Raw genomic sequence first — 14,466 nt, forward strand, 5'->3', positions numbered from 1 at the left:
ATTGAATAACAAAAGAAAATTTTGCTGATATAATATAAATGTGTAGTCGTTCGTTGACACTAAAACCAGGATACAATACCAAGATGACACTATTGATAATAATTTTTATCACTTCGGGTACTACCTACCTACAAATTCCATAACTAATTTATAAGATGTCAAAAGTTTATTAGGAACTGAGTGGATTTGGTTAATAATTAAAATGCCATAACAAAAACATGGTTATCATCAGATTTATTTGATCACTATATAAATTAATTTCAGACTGTGTTCGCTATGCCATCGCAATACGACTCAAATTTGCAAAATAAGGGATGGATTCCTTTATCTGCCGAAGATGTTATGAAGAGAATTGGAAACGCAGGATACTTGTTCGATTACAACACACCCGATTCGTTCCAAGACATGAAGTATTTGAGGGACAATGCTATTAAAGTGGTCACTCCAAGTTATCATGAATTCCTTCAAGAAACCAGGTTGAAGGACTCTTCCAGGAAGATAAATAAATGCAACTCAGGTATGTAATCTATAGATTTATACTAATATTATAAAGCTGAAGAGTTTGTTTGTTTGTTTGTTTGTTTGAACGCTCTAATCTCAGGAACTTCTGGTTCGAATTGAAAAATTATTTGCGTTGAATAGACCGGGCACAGCTAGTTAAAAATATATTTACTCATACAAAGATATTTTTAAGAAGACTGCCATAGTTATTTTCATTCAGGGCAAGATGTTTTTTAATAATTGTATATGTCCTTAACTTTTCTACTCATTAAATAAGGTTCTCTGCTTAACCCAAGGGAAGACTGTTAGATAATGCTATTAAGTTCGCTTATGTACTTTACAAATTGTAATTGTTACAATAAAGTATCACTATCACTACATAGTATAAAACAAAGTCGCTATTTTAGTCTGTTTGTCTGTATGCTTAAATCTTTAAAATTACGCAACGGATTTTGATGCGGTTTTTTGTAACAGGTAGAGTGATTCAAGAGGAAAGTTTTTATGTATAATAACATTTATAATTTTGCACCCGTGCGAAGCCGGGGCGGGTCGCTAGTATATAAATAAATAAGATATTTTCAGAACGAAACATTCGAACTTAAAAATGAAAGTAAAAGGAGTAATATAGAAATTCACCAAAGATTTGCAATAGAGTGTATTGCAAATCTTTTATCTCTCAAACTTATTATATGTTCTTCGTTATATGTGAAAACTTTTCTACATGAAAATTGTTTGAATTAATATTTATTTTATTTCAGGTGCTTGTATCCCACAATCGGTGGAAATTATGGAAAATGAATCAGATATTGACAAATTCTCAAAAAAAATTTCTGATCAAAATACCATTCGTAAACCCAAAGCAATTAAATCTGATACAATAATAGCTAAAAGTGTAATCCATTCACAAGACAGAAATCTGGAAAGTGAACTTAATGGTTATCTTAAAAAAGACATTAAGGATTTAGTGGACAAGCAAGAAACCAAAAATACATACGAAGTCATTGAAGATATTGATCAATTTAACACAAATATAGAAAAAAGTAACGATAAAACGAAAGAGACCAATCGATATGAAAATTTTGATACAGACAAAAATAATCCTCAAAAGAATTTCACAAGCTCTTTCCTTGATATTCTTAATAGAAACAATATTAAGCCCGTAGATCAATCCACAAATTATATTGAATCTCGCTATAACAGATTAATAATTCCGAAACAGAATTATATGTTTCTACAAATCCCATTGACAGTACCTCAGAGATATAACAGTCCTAATCACTTACCTATTGATCCTTTGGTCGCCGTTTTCTTATCCAATTACGGATATTACCTGCCGAATTATTACGGACAAAGAAACAATTATAGAAATCTGTACGGCTATTTGGCGTCTAATAATAATCACAACAATTTACCTTTCGGAATGTACAAGATATTTTCCGATACGGATTCTTCTTATTAAAAGTTGTTTTCAAAAAAAAATTGTTTTATTTTATCATTACAAACCTTTGTTTGAAGATGAAAACAAGGCAATTATATACTCGTACATGTTTCTTCCGTAGAAATATCAGCAATCTGCAGTGTTTTAAGACGTAAGTTACTTATTGACTTACAACTGATAAGGTGCCGTGTGGTTCCCGGGACTTTAGTATAGGACCACTCCATCTTGCCAGTGCATATCGTAAAGGCGACTAACGGATATACTTTTAATTCTTAGATGTAAAATTTATGTGTCAATGAAAACTTATCAGATTTTAAGTTCGGGTGAGACGTTATTATAATTTATTTTGATTTTATTTAATAAAAATAACTTAATTGTAAAGCTTTTTCTGTTCTTATATATTCATATATCTTCCATATTTATGACCAGACCTTTTTTTACCAAATTTCTATGTGGCCAATCAGACAATTAACTCTTTTGAAAAAAACTTTTCAAATCAGATTATAAATGCCGTAACATACAGAGAAAAAACGGTCGAATTGAGAACCTCCTCTATTTTTGAAGTCGGTTATAAAGAAGTATAATATCACAATGTAATGTTTTGTGAGTTTTGTCTATAGCTTATGTGTCAAATCACATAAGGTCAACTCATTCACAAAGCTCACTTTAATATGATAGTCAACCATAACGGTCGGACCGGAAACTTTTAGTTTTCGCGCGTAGGAAACGTGTTTCATTTCCGGTCGGAAACGCGTGAGCTCTCCGCGACAGTTTGAATATTATGACCCGTCCGTACGGAGGAATGAACATGGATTTTATATTCTATTTTTAAAACTTTGTTACCAAGTCTCGTTGCAAATAAGAACTGAATAAAGCTAGATTTTATAAAATTTTACGAAGAATATGCATATTATATATATTACGTCTTTATCCCTTACGGAGTAGAGAGCCAATAGCCTCACAATGACTGAAAGGAAACAGAATTGAGATTAAAATAAACAGCCCATCACCTTAAAGAAGACTCTTTAACGACTTCTATGGAAAAGAGATGAAGTGGTCCTATTATAATATGCCAGGAACCACGCGGCACAAATCATACTGCAAAATAGTAAAATATTGTACAGCGAGATCAGGAGTCTACATTGCGTCTTTGGCTCATTAAAGTGGGTGGGCTGTGCTGAATAAAAGAAGAAGACTGAAGTTTTCACATCGGAAGGCAATAACTTGGAAGATGCGGCGTAAGTTACAAGCGGAAGGAATATTAAAATTTGTACTATTAAAACTCGAATCATTTTTTGGACTTAGGCGATTTTTAGAACACGTGCATACATACATACATATGACCACGTCTATATCCCTAGCGGGGTAGACAGAGCCACCAGTCTTGAACTGATAGGCCACCCTCAGCTGTTTGGCTAAGTGATAGAATTGAGATTCAAATAGTGACAGGTTGCTATCCCATCGCCTAAAAGAAGAATCCTAAGTTCATAAGCCTATCCCTTGAACGAAATGGAGTGGTCCTATTGATGCCGAGATGGATTAGTGCCGGGTACCACACGGCACAAGGTTATATTAAGATTTGTTATATGTAGGTACCTATAGATAAGATGTAGTTTCTGTCTTCCCCTCCGGGAAAAGGCGTGATTTTATGTATGTAGGTATTTATAGTTATGTTTTTTAAGTTTCTCCGCTGGTAGCTTATAGCTTCTGTAGTTCGGCACAGTGTGAATGTTGCCTTTATCAGCGTTTTATTGAGCGTGTTGCGATGTATCGCCGCAATCCTAATGAATAAACCACGGGTCACACTGCCGCTGCGGTGCCGGAGAGGAGTTTTATTTGCTTACTAGCTGTGCCCGCGACTTCGTCTGCGTGGTATAGTTATTTTGGGCATCATTGAAGCCCTCAAGGATGAATAATTTCCCCGTTTTTTTTTCATATGTTCGATTATTTTTCTGCTCCTTATAGTTGCAGCGTGATGTTATATAGCCTGAAGCCTTCCTTGATAAATGGTGTATTCAACGCAAAAAGATTTTTTAATTCGAACCAGTAGTTATTGAGATTAGCGCGTTCAAACAAACTCTTCAGCTTTATAATATAAGTAGCTTGCTAGCCCATCGCCCAAAAATCCTATTAACTCTTCAACTTTGCGCGTTAAATTGCTATTGGTCGAAATCCATTCCACACGCATCCCCTAATTTTTATTGGCTCCCGGTGACAAAAGGCAGCAATTTAAACTAGGAACCGACATTTAACCGTCAGATATTCCGGATGGCCTCTCGCCGGGACGCGCTGGAAAAGAGAAAAAGTACTAACTGCATTTTACGGCTGGCGGCGCGCAAGGTTGAGTTTTGAAATAGATCCAACTTACATTTAATGTGTCTATCTCAATGTTTTTTTTTTGTGACTGAAGTAATAAAGGGTTAGTTTCAAGAGTCATGTATGGATAGGTACTGTAGATTACAAAATCATTATAGACCTAGTCGGGAAGTAACAAGTATTATTTAGATTTAAGAGATCTATATTTGTAAATTGACGTCCGATGAAAATGCTGCAGTGTAGTTTGTTCCGCCGCTTCTTCTACACATGCGCTTTGGAAGCGGTAGTAGTTATAATTAGATTTAAGTTATGTGACGTCAATAAGTGATAACTTGTATCCAATTTTGAAAATAATCTATTCTATTCTATTCTAACGCCTTTTATGCGACGAGCTAGGATTAGCTAGGAAACTAGATACATACGTTTAATACACATTCCTTGCGGGGTAGACAGGCCACGTTCAGCTGTACGGGTAATTGATAAAATTGAGATTTGAATACCTGTTACTATTGAAATCTCAATTCCATCAATAAGCCTTTCTTATCCATCGCCTTAAAGATAAATACCAAGTTTATTAGGCCTCCTTTGGACATCTTTAACGACATCCACGGGGAAGAAATGGACAGTGGTCCTATTTCAAAGTGCCGGGAACCACACAGCACCAAACTTGGTATTAAACTCCTTTAGTCAACTCTCTTAATGGCAAAGAATCTTCGTTTTGTATCATTAGACATTACATTATTTATAAATAAGACAGAAATCTCAGAATTTAGCGCTAATGCCCCTCTTTCCGGAGCTTCTTACCGTCCCATACATAATTTACGAGGAGTAATCAGTAAATAATTTACATTTCCTGCCCCAAAAAGAGGAAATCTTTTCAAAGAAAATGGAAACAAGACCGCTTTTTACAAAGAAATGATGAGATTTGAATAAATTATAGACAATGTCTTGTAAGCCTTGTTAGATAGATAGATTATATAGATACAAGCTGTTAAAACTATACAGTATAGTGAACATGCGCTTATCTAATTATTTATTATAAATATAGTATCGTTGAGTTAGTATCTGGTAACACAAGTATCGAACTTACTTCGAGGCTAACTCAATCTGTGTAATTTGTCCCGTATATATTTATATTTATTTATTTAAACTTCATTGCACAAAATACAAATGTATAGCACAATTGGCGGATTTAATGCTAGAAGCATTATCTACCAGTCTACCATTGGGTCTGACAGAGAACTTTATGTGGGGTCACACTAAATAAATATAATTTATACCTACACGAAATATAAAATAAAATAATAATAATATACATACAAAAAAACTACAATAAATAAACAATATACATACATAAATAAGTGCAGCGATTACCGAAATAAGTGAAAAGGCTTATAGGTTATTATTTTATGAGAAAGAAATTTCTAAATTATTTTCATACTAGCTTTCAGCCGCGGCTCTGCCCGCGTGATAAGTACCTACCTACTTTACTGCACATTAAAAGAATACAAAAATTTCATGCAAATGGGTTCAGTGGTAAACGTAACAGACAAACTCACTTTCGCATATAATATTAGTATGAAATATATATTTATGTTACTATTAAGGTACTGCCGTGTGGAGTACCCGGCACCAATACAAAAAAGAATAGGACCACTTCATCTCTTTCCCATGGATGTCGTAAAAGGCAACTTAGGGATAGGCTTCCAAACTTGGGATTCTTTTTTAGGCGTTGTGTTAGCAACCTGTCACTATTTGAATCTCAATTATATGATTAAGCCAAATAGTTGAACGTGGCCGATCAGTCTTTTCAAGACTGTTGGCTCTGTCTACCCCGCAAGGGTATATACAATAGACGTGACCATATGTATGTATTAAGCTACTCAGAAACTGCAAAACCATATTCGCTTACACAATTTCTTGCTAAAATCCGTTTAACAATATGCCTTCAGCGATATCTTATTAAAGCCACTTTGACACCATTAGCCGTCTTACTGAGGAACGTCGGGTGCTCAAATACGTTAAGATAATGTCATAGTCGATAATTGAAGCTAATTGGATGGAAATTAGGCGTGAGAGTGCTGGATCAAAATTATGTGTAGAACAAGATTATTCTCACGGTTTTCTCGCAATTTACGACATTCCTTTTATCGTCACACTAGCTGTGCCTGCGACTTCGTCCGCGTGGAATAGTTATTTTGGGCACCATTGAAGCCTAGGGCTTTTTACATTTTCCATTATTTCTTCGCAGTGGGAAGTGGTTAGGAATTGTGCTATTAACAATCGATAAACCTAAACCAATATGAAAGGTTAAAAGAAAATTCAAGAGTGAATTATGCAGATGTGATCTAGAAGCTTCCCCAATGACTTCTCGCTCATTGGACTTGCTAAAGTTTTTATTGGGACGGTAAGTTTGTATTACTAAAAGGAATTGTTCATTTGCATGTTGGTGTACTTTTAACTTAACATTAGAAAAATACTTCCATTAAAAAAGCAATGATTTTATGTTCCCGGTTTTAAAATAGGACCACTCCGTATCTTTACCATGGATGTCGTAAAAGACATGAGTAAGGCTTATCAATTTGGGATAATATTTTTTGGGCAATGGACTAGCAACCTGTCACTATTTGAATCTCGATTCAATCATTGAGTCATAAATCTGAACGCAGCCATTCAGTCTCTTCAAGAGTTGACATTGTCTATCTCACAAGGGAAATAGACGTGATGATATGTATGCATGTAAAAAAGCAGAAGTTTAGCTAGCAGCGTGTCACTATTTAAATTATGAATTGAGCTGAACGTGGCCTTCCAGTATTTTCGACTGTGAACCCTTTATTGGATGAAGCGATTTCAATTTAGTTTTTTTTTTATTAAAGGTGTTTTACGTGCGAGTGTTCTTAGACATGTTTGATCAAAATCGGTTGAGCCGTTATAAAGTTGTGGGAGTTGAAAGTTGATAGAGAATAATAGTGATTTAATCGCATATACATACATATAATCACATCTATATCCCTTGCGGAGTAGACAGTGCCAACAGTCTTGAAAAAACTGATAGGGCACGTTCAACTATTTGGCTTAAAGAAAGAATTGAGATTCAAGTAGTGATAGGTTGCTAGCCCATCGCCTAAAAGAAGAATCTCAAGTTTATAAGCCTATCCCTTAGTCGCCTTTTACAACATCCATGGGAACGAGATGGAGTGGTCCTATACAGTATTTCTATTGGTTCTTATTTATTTACCAAACACAATATTCGTATGAACATACATACATACATACATATCGTCACGTCTATATCCCATGCGGGGTAGACAGAGCCAACAGTCTTGAAGACTAAATGGCCACGTTCAGCTATTTGGCTTAATGATAGAATTGAGATTCAAATAGTGACAGGTTGCTAGCCCATCGCCTAAAAGAAGAATCCCAAGTTTATAAGCCTATTCCTTAGTCGCCTTTTACGACATCCATGGGAAAGAGATGGAGTGGTCCTATTCTTTTTTGTATTGGTGCCGGGAACCACACGGCACATATTCGTATGAAACATAATTTTATTCCGCAAAACTGTTTTTTTGACTTTTTTTGACCGAACGAGCGAAGCGAGTAGGTTCTATCAATCAAATTGAAAGCGAAAAAACATTGATCCTTTACGGGGTAGACAGATCCGACAGTCTCGCGAACATTGAAAGACCACGTTAAACCACACATACAAAAATAAGTCACACACATACATACAAACTTACACAAAACAATGCGGCAGTCTGAGCACTTAGTATGCAACTCCATCAATAAATCAATTACGGCGCAGGTTTTAATTCAGATTTACTGCACTAATGGAGGAAATAATAGACCGGCGAGCTAGTGTGAGTTATGGCAGTGGTCTGCTGAATGGTCATGGGATGAACTATCGTATGTTGTCGTTATATTGTTCTTTATCCTGTGATAATTTTGTGCCGTGTGGTTTCCGGCACCAACATTTCCCATGGATGTCGCAGTCTTGAAAAAACTGATAGGGTGATACATTCAGCTATTTGGCTTAAAGAAAGAATTGAGATTAAAATAGTGGCAGATTGCTTCTAGAAGTGAAGTGAAGTGAAGTGAAATGAAAAATATTATAAATAATTTAAAAAACAGACACAGTTCTGGATTTGATAATATACCAATACACCTGATAAAAAAATCATTTTATTATATTTGCGACCCTTTAATTTACTTACTAAACTTAATGCTCGAAACCGGAACATTTCCGGAAGACTTGAAATTATCTAAAATAAAACCTATTCACAAAAAAGGTAGTAAAACCGATGTTAGTAATTATAGACCAATTGCATTATTGCCATGTTTTTCAAAAATATTCGAGAAAATTATACAAAATAGATTACTAAGCTTTTTTGAAAGTAACAATATCCTTAATCAGAACCAGTTTGGTTTCCAAAAAAACAAAAGTACAAATTCAGCCATATTTCAAATTTTAAAAGACATTTGGAATACATTAAACAAAAAATCAATGTGTATAGGTCTGTTTTTAGATATGTCCCATGCATTTGATTGTGTAAAACATGATATTCTACTAAACCAGTTAGAAAATTTAGGTATACGAGGTTTACCATTAAATCTCATTCAGTCATATTTAAAAAATCGACAACAAATTGTAGTTATAAACAAATTTAATCCTTCCAATAAAACAATAGAAGAAATCCAATCTGTACAGGCTAGTATTATTTTAGGTGTGCCACAAGGAAGCATTCTTGGGCCACTTCTTTTCCTTGTATACGTAAATGAACTTCCATTATTATTAAAACACCGGTGTGTCATGTTTGCAGATGATGTAACATTTTTCATATCAGATGACACTAGAAATAAAAATAGATTTGAAAATGAGATTAACAAAACTTTAAAAGAAACAGTAGAATGGCTGAAATCAATAAATCTTACAGTAAATCCAACAAAGACCAAGATAATACAGTTTCGAAATTACAACAAAGAATCATACAACCTAAACATACAAGAAAAAAATGCCAAAATAGAGACAGTTCATGAACACAATTTTTTAGGGGTCACAATTGATTGTCACCTGAATTGGAAAGCACATTTATTAAAAATTAACAAAAAAATTTCTAGTTATAGTTATGCGCTCTCAATATTGTCAGAAAACTCTTCAATTGATGTTGCCCGAGCGGCTTACTTTGGAAATATATATCCTTATCTCACTTATGAAATTATATTTTGGGGTAATTCTGTTAATATTCAGTCTACTTTTGTACTTCAAAAAAAATGTTTACGTATAATCTATAAAATGTATTCAGACGAAACACTAAGAAATGTATTCAAGAAAGAAGGATACCTAACGCTTACTAATATATACATTCTCGAATTATGTGTTTTCGTAAGAAAAAACATGATACACTTTAAGAAAAAAATTGATCTCAGAAGTAACCAAAGAGAACTATATAAGGATGACCTGTTCATACCAAATGTAAATAGTGAAATTTTCAACAAAAGTGCTTTTATTAACGGCATTAAAATATTTAACCATTTACCTACAGAAATTAAAAGTATATATAATACTCTTTTATTCAAGAATAAATTAAAAGCTTGGTTATTAAATAATGTTTTTTATAACTTGGTTGAATATTTTGACCATTGCACAAATTAAACATAAAAATTTAGATGTATAAACAATGTTCTATGTAATTGGTTTTTTTAGAAAAAGTTTTATGTCTGTATTATTTAATACATTATACATGTTAGTATTTTCAATACTAAAAAATATTGCATGCCTGAAGGGGCAAACTGTTGATACTGTTAATGTAATGCCATCTAATATGTCTACACAGTTATGCAATAAATATTTTGAGTTTGAGTTTGAGTTTGAGTTTAGCCCATCGCCTAAAAAAGAATCCCAAGTTTGTAAGCCTATCCCTTAGTCGCCTTTTACGACATCCATGAGAAAGATATGGAGTGGTCCTATTCTTTTTTATATTGGTGCCGGGAACCACATGGCACTAGACGAACGTACCCTGTTAAATCGGAGACGCGTAGAAAATTAACAAAAATAAAAGTTATTATAGAGAAAATTGGCAGAATTTTAAATGTTATTTTCACAACTAATACAATTAATTGATATACTTCTCAATTATAATTTTAATATCAATGAAGGTATGTCTTTAAAAACTGTTTAGCAGCTACCTACATATTTAATGTTAGAGAATGGAGCAAAAGCGACGCGATCACAAATTCAATTAGGACGGACGAAGTCACGGGCGGCAATAAATCGAGGAGGACGGTGTGCGGTATTTGCGAAAATCGGCCATGATAAGACGGCTTGAAAGGACTGAGTTCCGTATTGTAAACAGTCTACATTCTATTCTAAGTTTGGATAATTGTGAAGTTGACGTTGTTGAAGAAAATGCTGCAGTGCAGTTTGTTACCGCTTCTTCAGCACTGACGCCTTGGAAGCGGCAGTAAACTTAGTTTTAAGTAATTTATTTGACGTCGACCAATGTTGTTAAACCATACGTTTTGACAATTATTAAGCGATATGAGGTGTCCTATATTAATGAATAAAAATTTTGAATTTGAATTTGAAACGTCATAGAAATTATACCGTGTGGTTCCCGGCACATATAAAAAAAAAGTCCATGGGCTAGCAACCTGTCACTATTTGAATCTCAATTCTATCATTTAGCCAAATAGCTGAACGTAGCCGACCAGTCTTAGAGCTTATTACAGCACGGTGGATTGTATAAATGATAAACATGTGTGGCCCGAGCTTGACATAATGGCCTCTTAAATTCTAGTGCATTTTCGACATGATGTTGACATAATTTGTACAGTGTGTACATATTTTATTTTATCTTTATTTATTTGACGAAATATTCGTATTAATATAATTAGTTCTACATTTATTCATGTTTTTTAATGTAGACAATGTGCATTCGTCCACGATTTAGATTAAAGAGATATATCTATATTTGTAAATGGACGCCCGATGAAAATGCTGCAGTGTAGTTTGTTCCGCCGCTTCTTCTACACATGCGCTTTGGAAGCGGTTGTAGTTATAATATAATATATTTAAACGAGCAATTCTTGTATATATATAATCAAGATCTCGGAAACGGCTCCAACGATTTTCATGAAAGTTACAGATTACTTTTCGGCTCAAGGAATCGATTTATCAAGGTTCTAGGTTCGAAAAAAGCTCGGTTCCCAAGATGTATAAACATTTTAAAAAACCGCGTTTTAAGAAACTATATTAGTGCCATCTATAACGCCATGACCGATGAGGGCCATTATTATGTCGGAAAGATCGAAGAACATTATTCATATGTTATCAGTATGCAATTCACACTAAATATAATTTTCAAAAAACACGTTCTACCGAAAACAAAAAACCGAGCAAAGCTCGGTCAACCAGGTACTTAGATTTAAGTGATGTGACATCAATAAGTGATACCTTGTTATCCAATTTTGAAAATAAATCTGTTCTATTCTATTCTGAGAACCCTAGTCAAAATACCAAAGGACCCCTAACTGAGGACTGGCTTAATCTGCATTATCCGGTCTGGTGGCTGCGCCGGCGCGTCTGGTTATCCGCATGCTAGACACACCGGCTCATCCGGATCTTTTTGTCAGGGAGTCAGGAGTTGGAAATTATTACCCTCATTATTGTCAGTACGGGAGGCGAGTGAAACAATTGACTGTTGGTATCACACTGATTTATTTCTTAAAGCAACATGGCGCACATCTCATTGTGGTACAAATTGTCTTGAAATTGCCGTGTGGTTCCCGGCACAATTACAAAAAAGAATAGGACCACTCCATCTCTTTCCCATGGATGTCGTAAAAGGCGATTAAGGGATAGGCTTATAAAATTGCGATCTTTTTTTAGGCGATGGGCTTGCAACCTGTCACTATTTGGATCTCAATACCATCATCAAGCCGAGCAGCAGAACGTGGCCATTCAGTCTTTTCGGGACTATTGTCTCTGTCTACCCCGTAAGGGATATAGACGTGACTATATGTATGTGTGTATGTTCGCTTTTAATTTATGTTATGAAAATTCTTTCAAAAAAACGGATAAACGTGGCTTTATTCGGCATGTGGGCAAACCAGGTGTAATAAAGCTTACTATCTATTAAATAGTCGGTTCAGAAAAGCAAACATCAAATCCTTGGTATCTGTTACCCCCGTGTCTCCACTCGCTCACAAACTCTAATTGAATTTGCGTTCGCTGAATTTTGATTGGATCCTCTTTAACCCGCGGGACCCTTTTGCATCGTTTTTTATTACTAAATACTTGTTTTCCTAATTAAAAAACGTAATCCCCCCAGAGTTGATTGGATTAGGCTTGATTTTCTTTAAATTTGGCCTTTTCTGTATGTTAACGAGGTGCGTCATTAGGGGATCATATATTTTAACATTGTTTATACAAGAGTCCAGATAAATACTTATATATTTTTACTCTCTCTTATAAAACTTCCTAGTATATGCCAAGGTGTCTCTTATGTGAAAATTTCCGAAAGAAAATCTTATTTTTGACCTCGAATAATCAACTACATACAAATTTTTATCATTTTTTTATGTAGGGTAGCATAACAGGCAAACAAACAAACTCAAATTCGCATTTTACGGATGAATCTAGATTTAAACGAGTCTATTTTTATTTAATTATGTTGAAGCAGCCCTGATCAGTTCAAGTAATAGTCAGTCATAAAAAGTGTAGAAAAGGTACGTATAAATTACTTAGAATTTATTTTAACCCTAAATTTTGAACTCAAAAAAGCATAATTCTTCATTGTTGACAAAGGCCGCGTTTACATTTCGTATGAAAGCCTTAACCCTCTACAGCCAAAACAAACATTTAGCTCAGGTGTCTAATTAACTACATCCTTAATTACAACAATAAACCTACGCCGTGTTTCTGAAAATTAAACAAGTGTGTAACAAAATCTTTGTCCCAAAGGTAGCCCATAAATTGCTTATACGCCTCCTACTGCCATCGCTTAAAACTATCTGAAACTACACAATCGTTATGTTTCTCAACTATCGCTGCTTTTCCATTGACTATAACAAAACAGATTGAGTAAAAACAGCAATGTATTAAACTTAAGTTGAGTTGTAAAAAGCTTGTTTCAATGTTGATACAGAAGACGGGTGACCCTTCGCATAAAGTGGGGGAAAGGAATTTTAATTTACCCTCGTTAGAAGTGTAGGCGACAGTGTCAGTCTAATAGCCGACAAACGTACATAAGAATTTTCTGGAATTCGTTTCGGTGTGGAATTCCCGGGATTCAGGTACATTTGCAGATGGATATTTTTGTTTAAATGTAAAACCGGAAGGCTAATAACAGTCATGGTTTACTTATATTGTTTTTTTTTTGTTAAATGCCCTCGAGTCTTATTAAGTGGTTGAATTTTAGATAAACTTTAAAACCGTACTTTTATTCAGATAGAAAATGCTAGGCTTTCATTATTTGAATCTCCATTCCATAGCAAAAAGCCATACAGCTGAGCGTGCCCTTTCAGTCATTTCAAGACTGTTTCCTCTGTCTACCCCGCGAGGAATATAGTCGTGACTATGTGCATTCGTTCACAAACAAGGAAGACTTTAATAATGGACAAATACGTCTTAATATAACAACCTCTCTTATTTCCTGGGAGTAAAGATTTATTGGCTGAAACTTCGATTAAAGTAATTACTAACTTTATACGTAATATAATATCTAAATAACTTTATGTATGTACTAAACCCGAATAATCAGGTTTCTGCGATTATGACAAAATTCACAGTTTTAATATTTTAATGAATTTAAAAAAAAAACATTGAAATGCTTCTAAACTTGTAAACTTGGGATTCCTATATGCGAAAAACCTGTCGCTATTAGGTATTGAATCTCAATTATCAGGTCAAATCTTAACGTTATCTCTCGCTAGATAATGCGTCTTCCTAATGAAATTATTTGATGTTTTTCTCTGCAAAGTTCTCATCAGTGACGGACAAATCCCAAGGATCCGACTAGGATTTATACATCTGGGGACGAGATGAAGAATTCTTTGTGAGCGCAACACGCCTCAACTTGTTCATTTACATTTAGGGATCCGCACTGCATTCAAAAATTCTGGTAGAAATAATAAATATTGAACTATAAATATACTAATAAATAAATATATACGGGGCAAATTACACGGATTGAGTTAGCCTCGAAGTAAGTTCG

At 34.4% G+C, this 14,466-nt stretch overlaps 1 protein-coding gene across 1 annotated transcript; it reads left to right on the top strand.

Annotated features, from left to right (window-relative positions):
- The first annotated feature begins 270 nt into the window (after positions 1–270).
- On the top strand, positions 271–1,987 carry LOC106135407 (uncharacterized). Its single transcript, XM_013335697.2, has 2 exons — positions 271–517; positions 1,260–1,987. The coding sequence occupies exons 1-2, from the start codon at positions 277–279 to the stop codon at positions 1,958–1,960; spliced, it is 942 nt and encodes a 313-aa protein (XP_013191151.1). The 5' UTR covers positions 271–276; the 3' UTR covers positions 1,961–1,987.
- Positions 1,988–14,466: the final 12,479 nt, after the last annotated feature.

The sequence above is a fragment of the Amyelois transitella genome, chromosome 10, assembly GCF_032362555.1.
Source record: "Amyelois transitella isolate CPQ chromosome 10, ilAmyTran1.1, whole genome shotgun sequence".
Lineage (NCBI taxonomy): Eukaryota > Metazoa > Arthropoda > Insecta > Lepidoptera > Pyralidae > Amyelois > Amyelois transitella.

Coding starts and splice junctions, on each gene's coding strand:
- LOC106135407 (XM_013335697.2), top strand. CDS start 277: ATGCCATCGCAATACGACTCAAATTTGCAAAATAAGGGATGGATTCCT. Junction 518..1,259: donor GATAAATAAATGCAACTCAG/GTATGTAATCTA, acceptor ATTTTATTTCAG/GTGCTTGTATCCCACAATCG.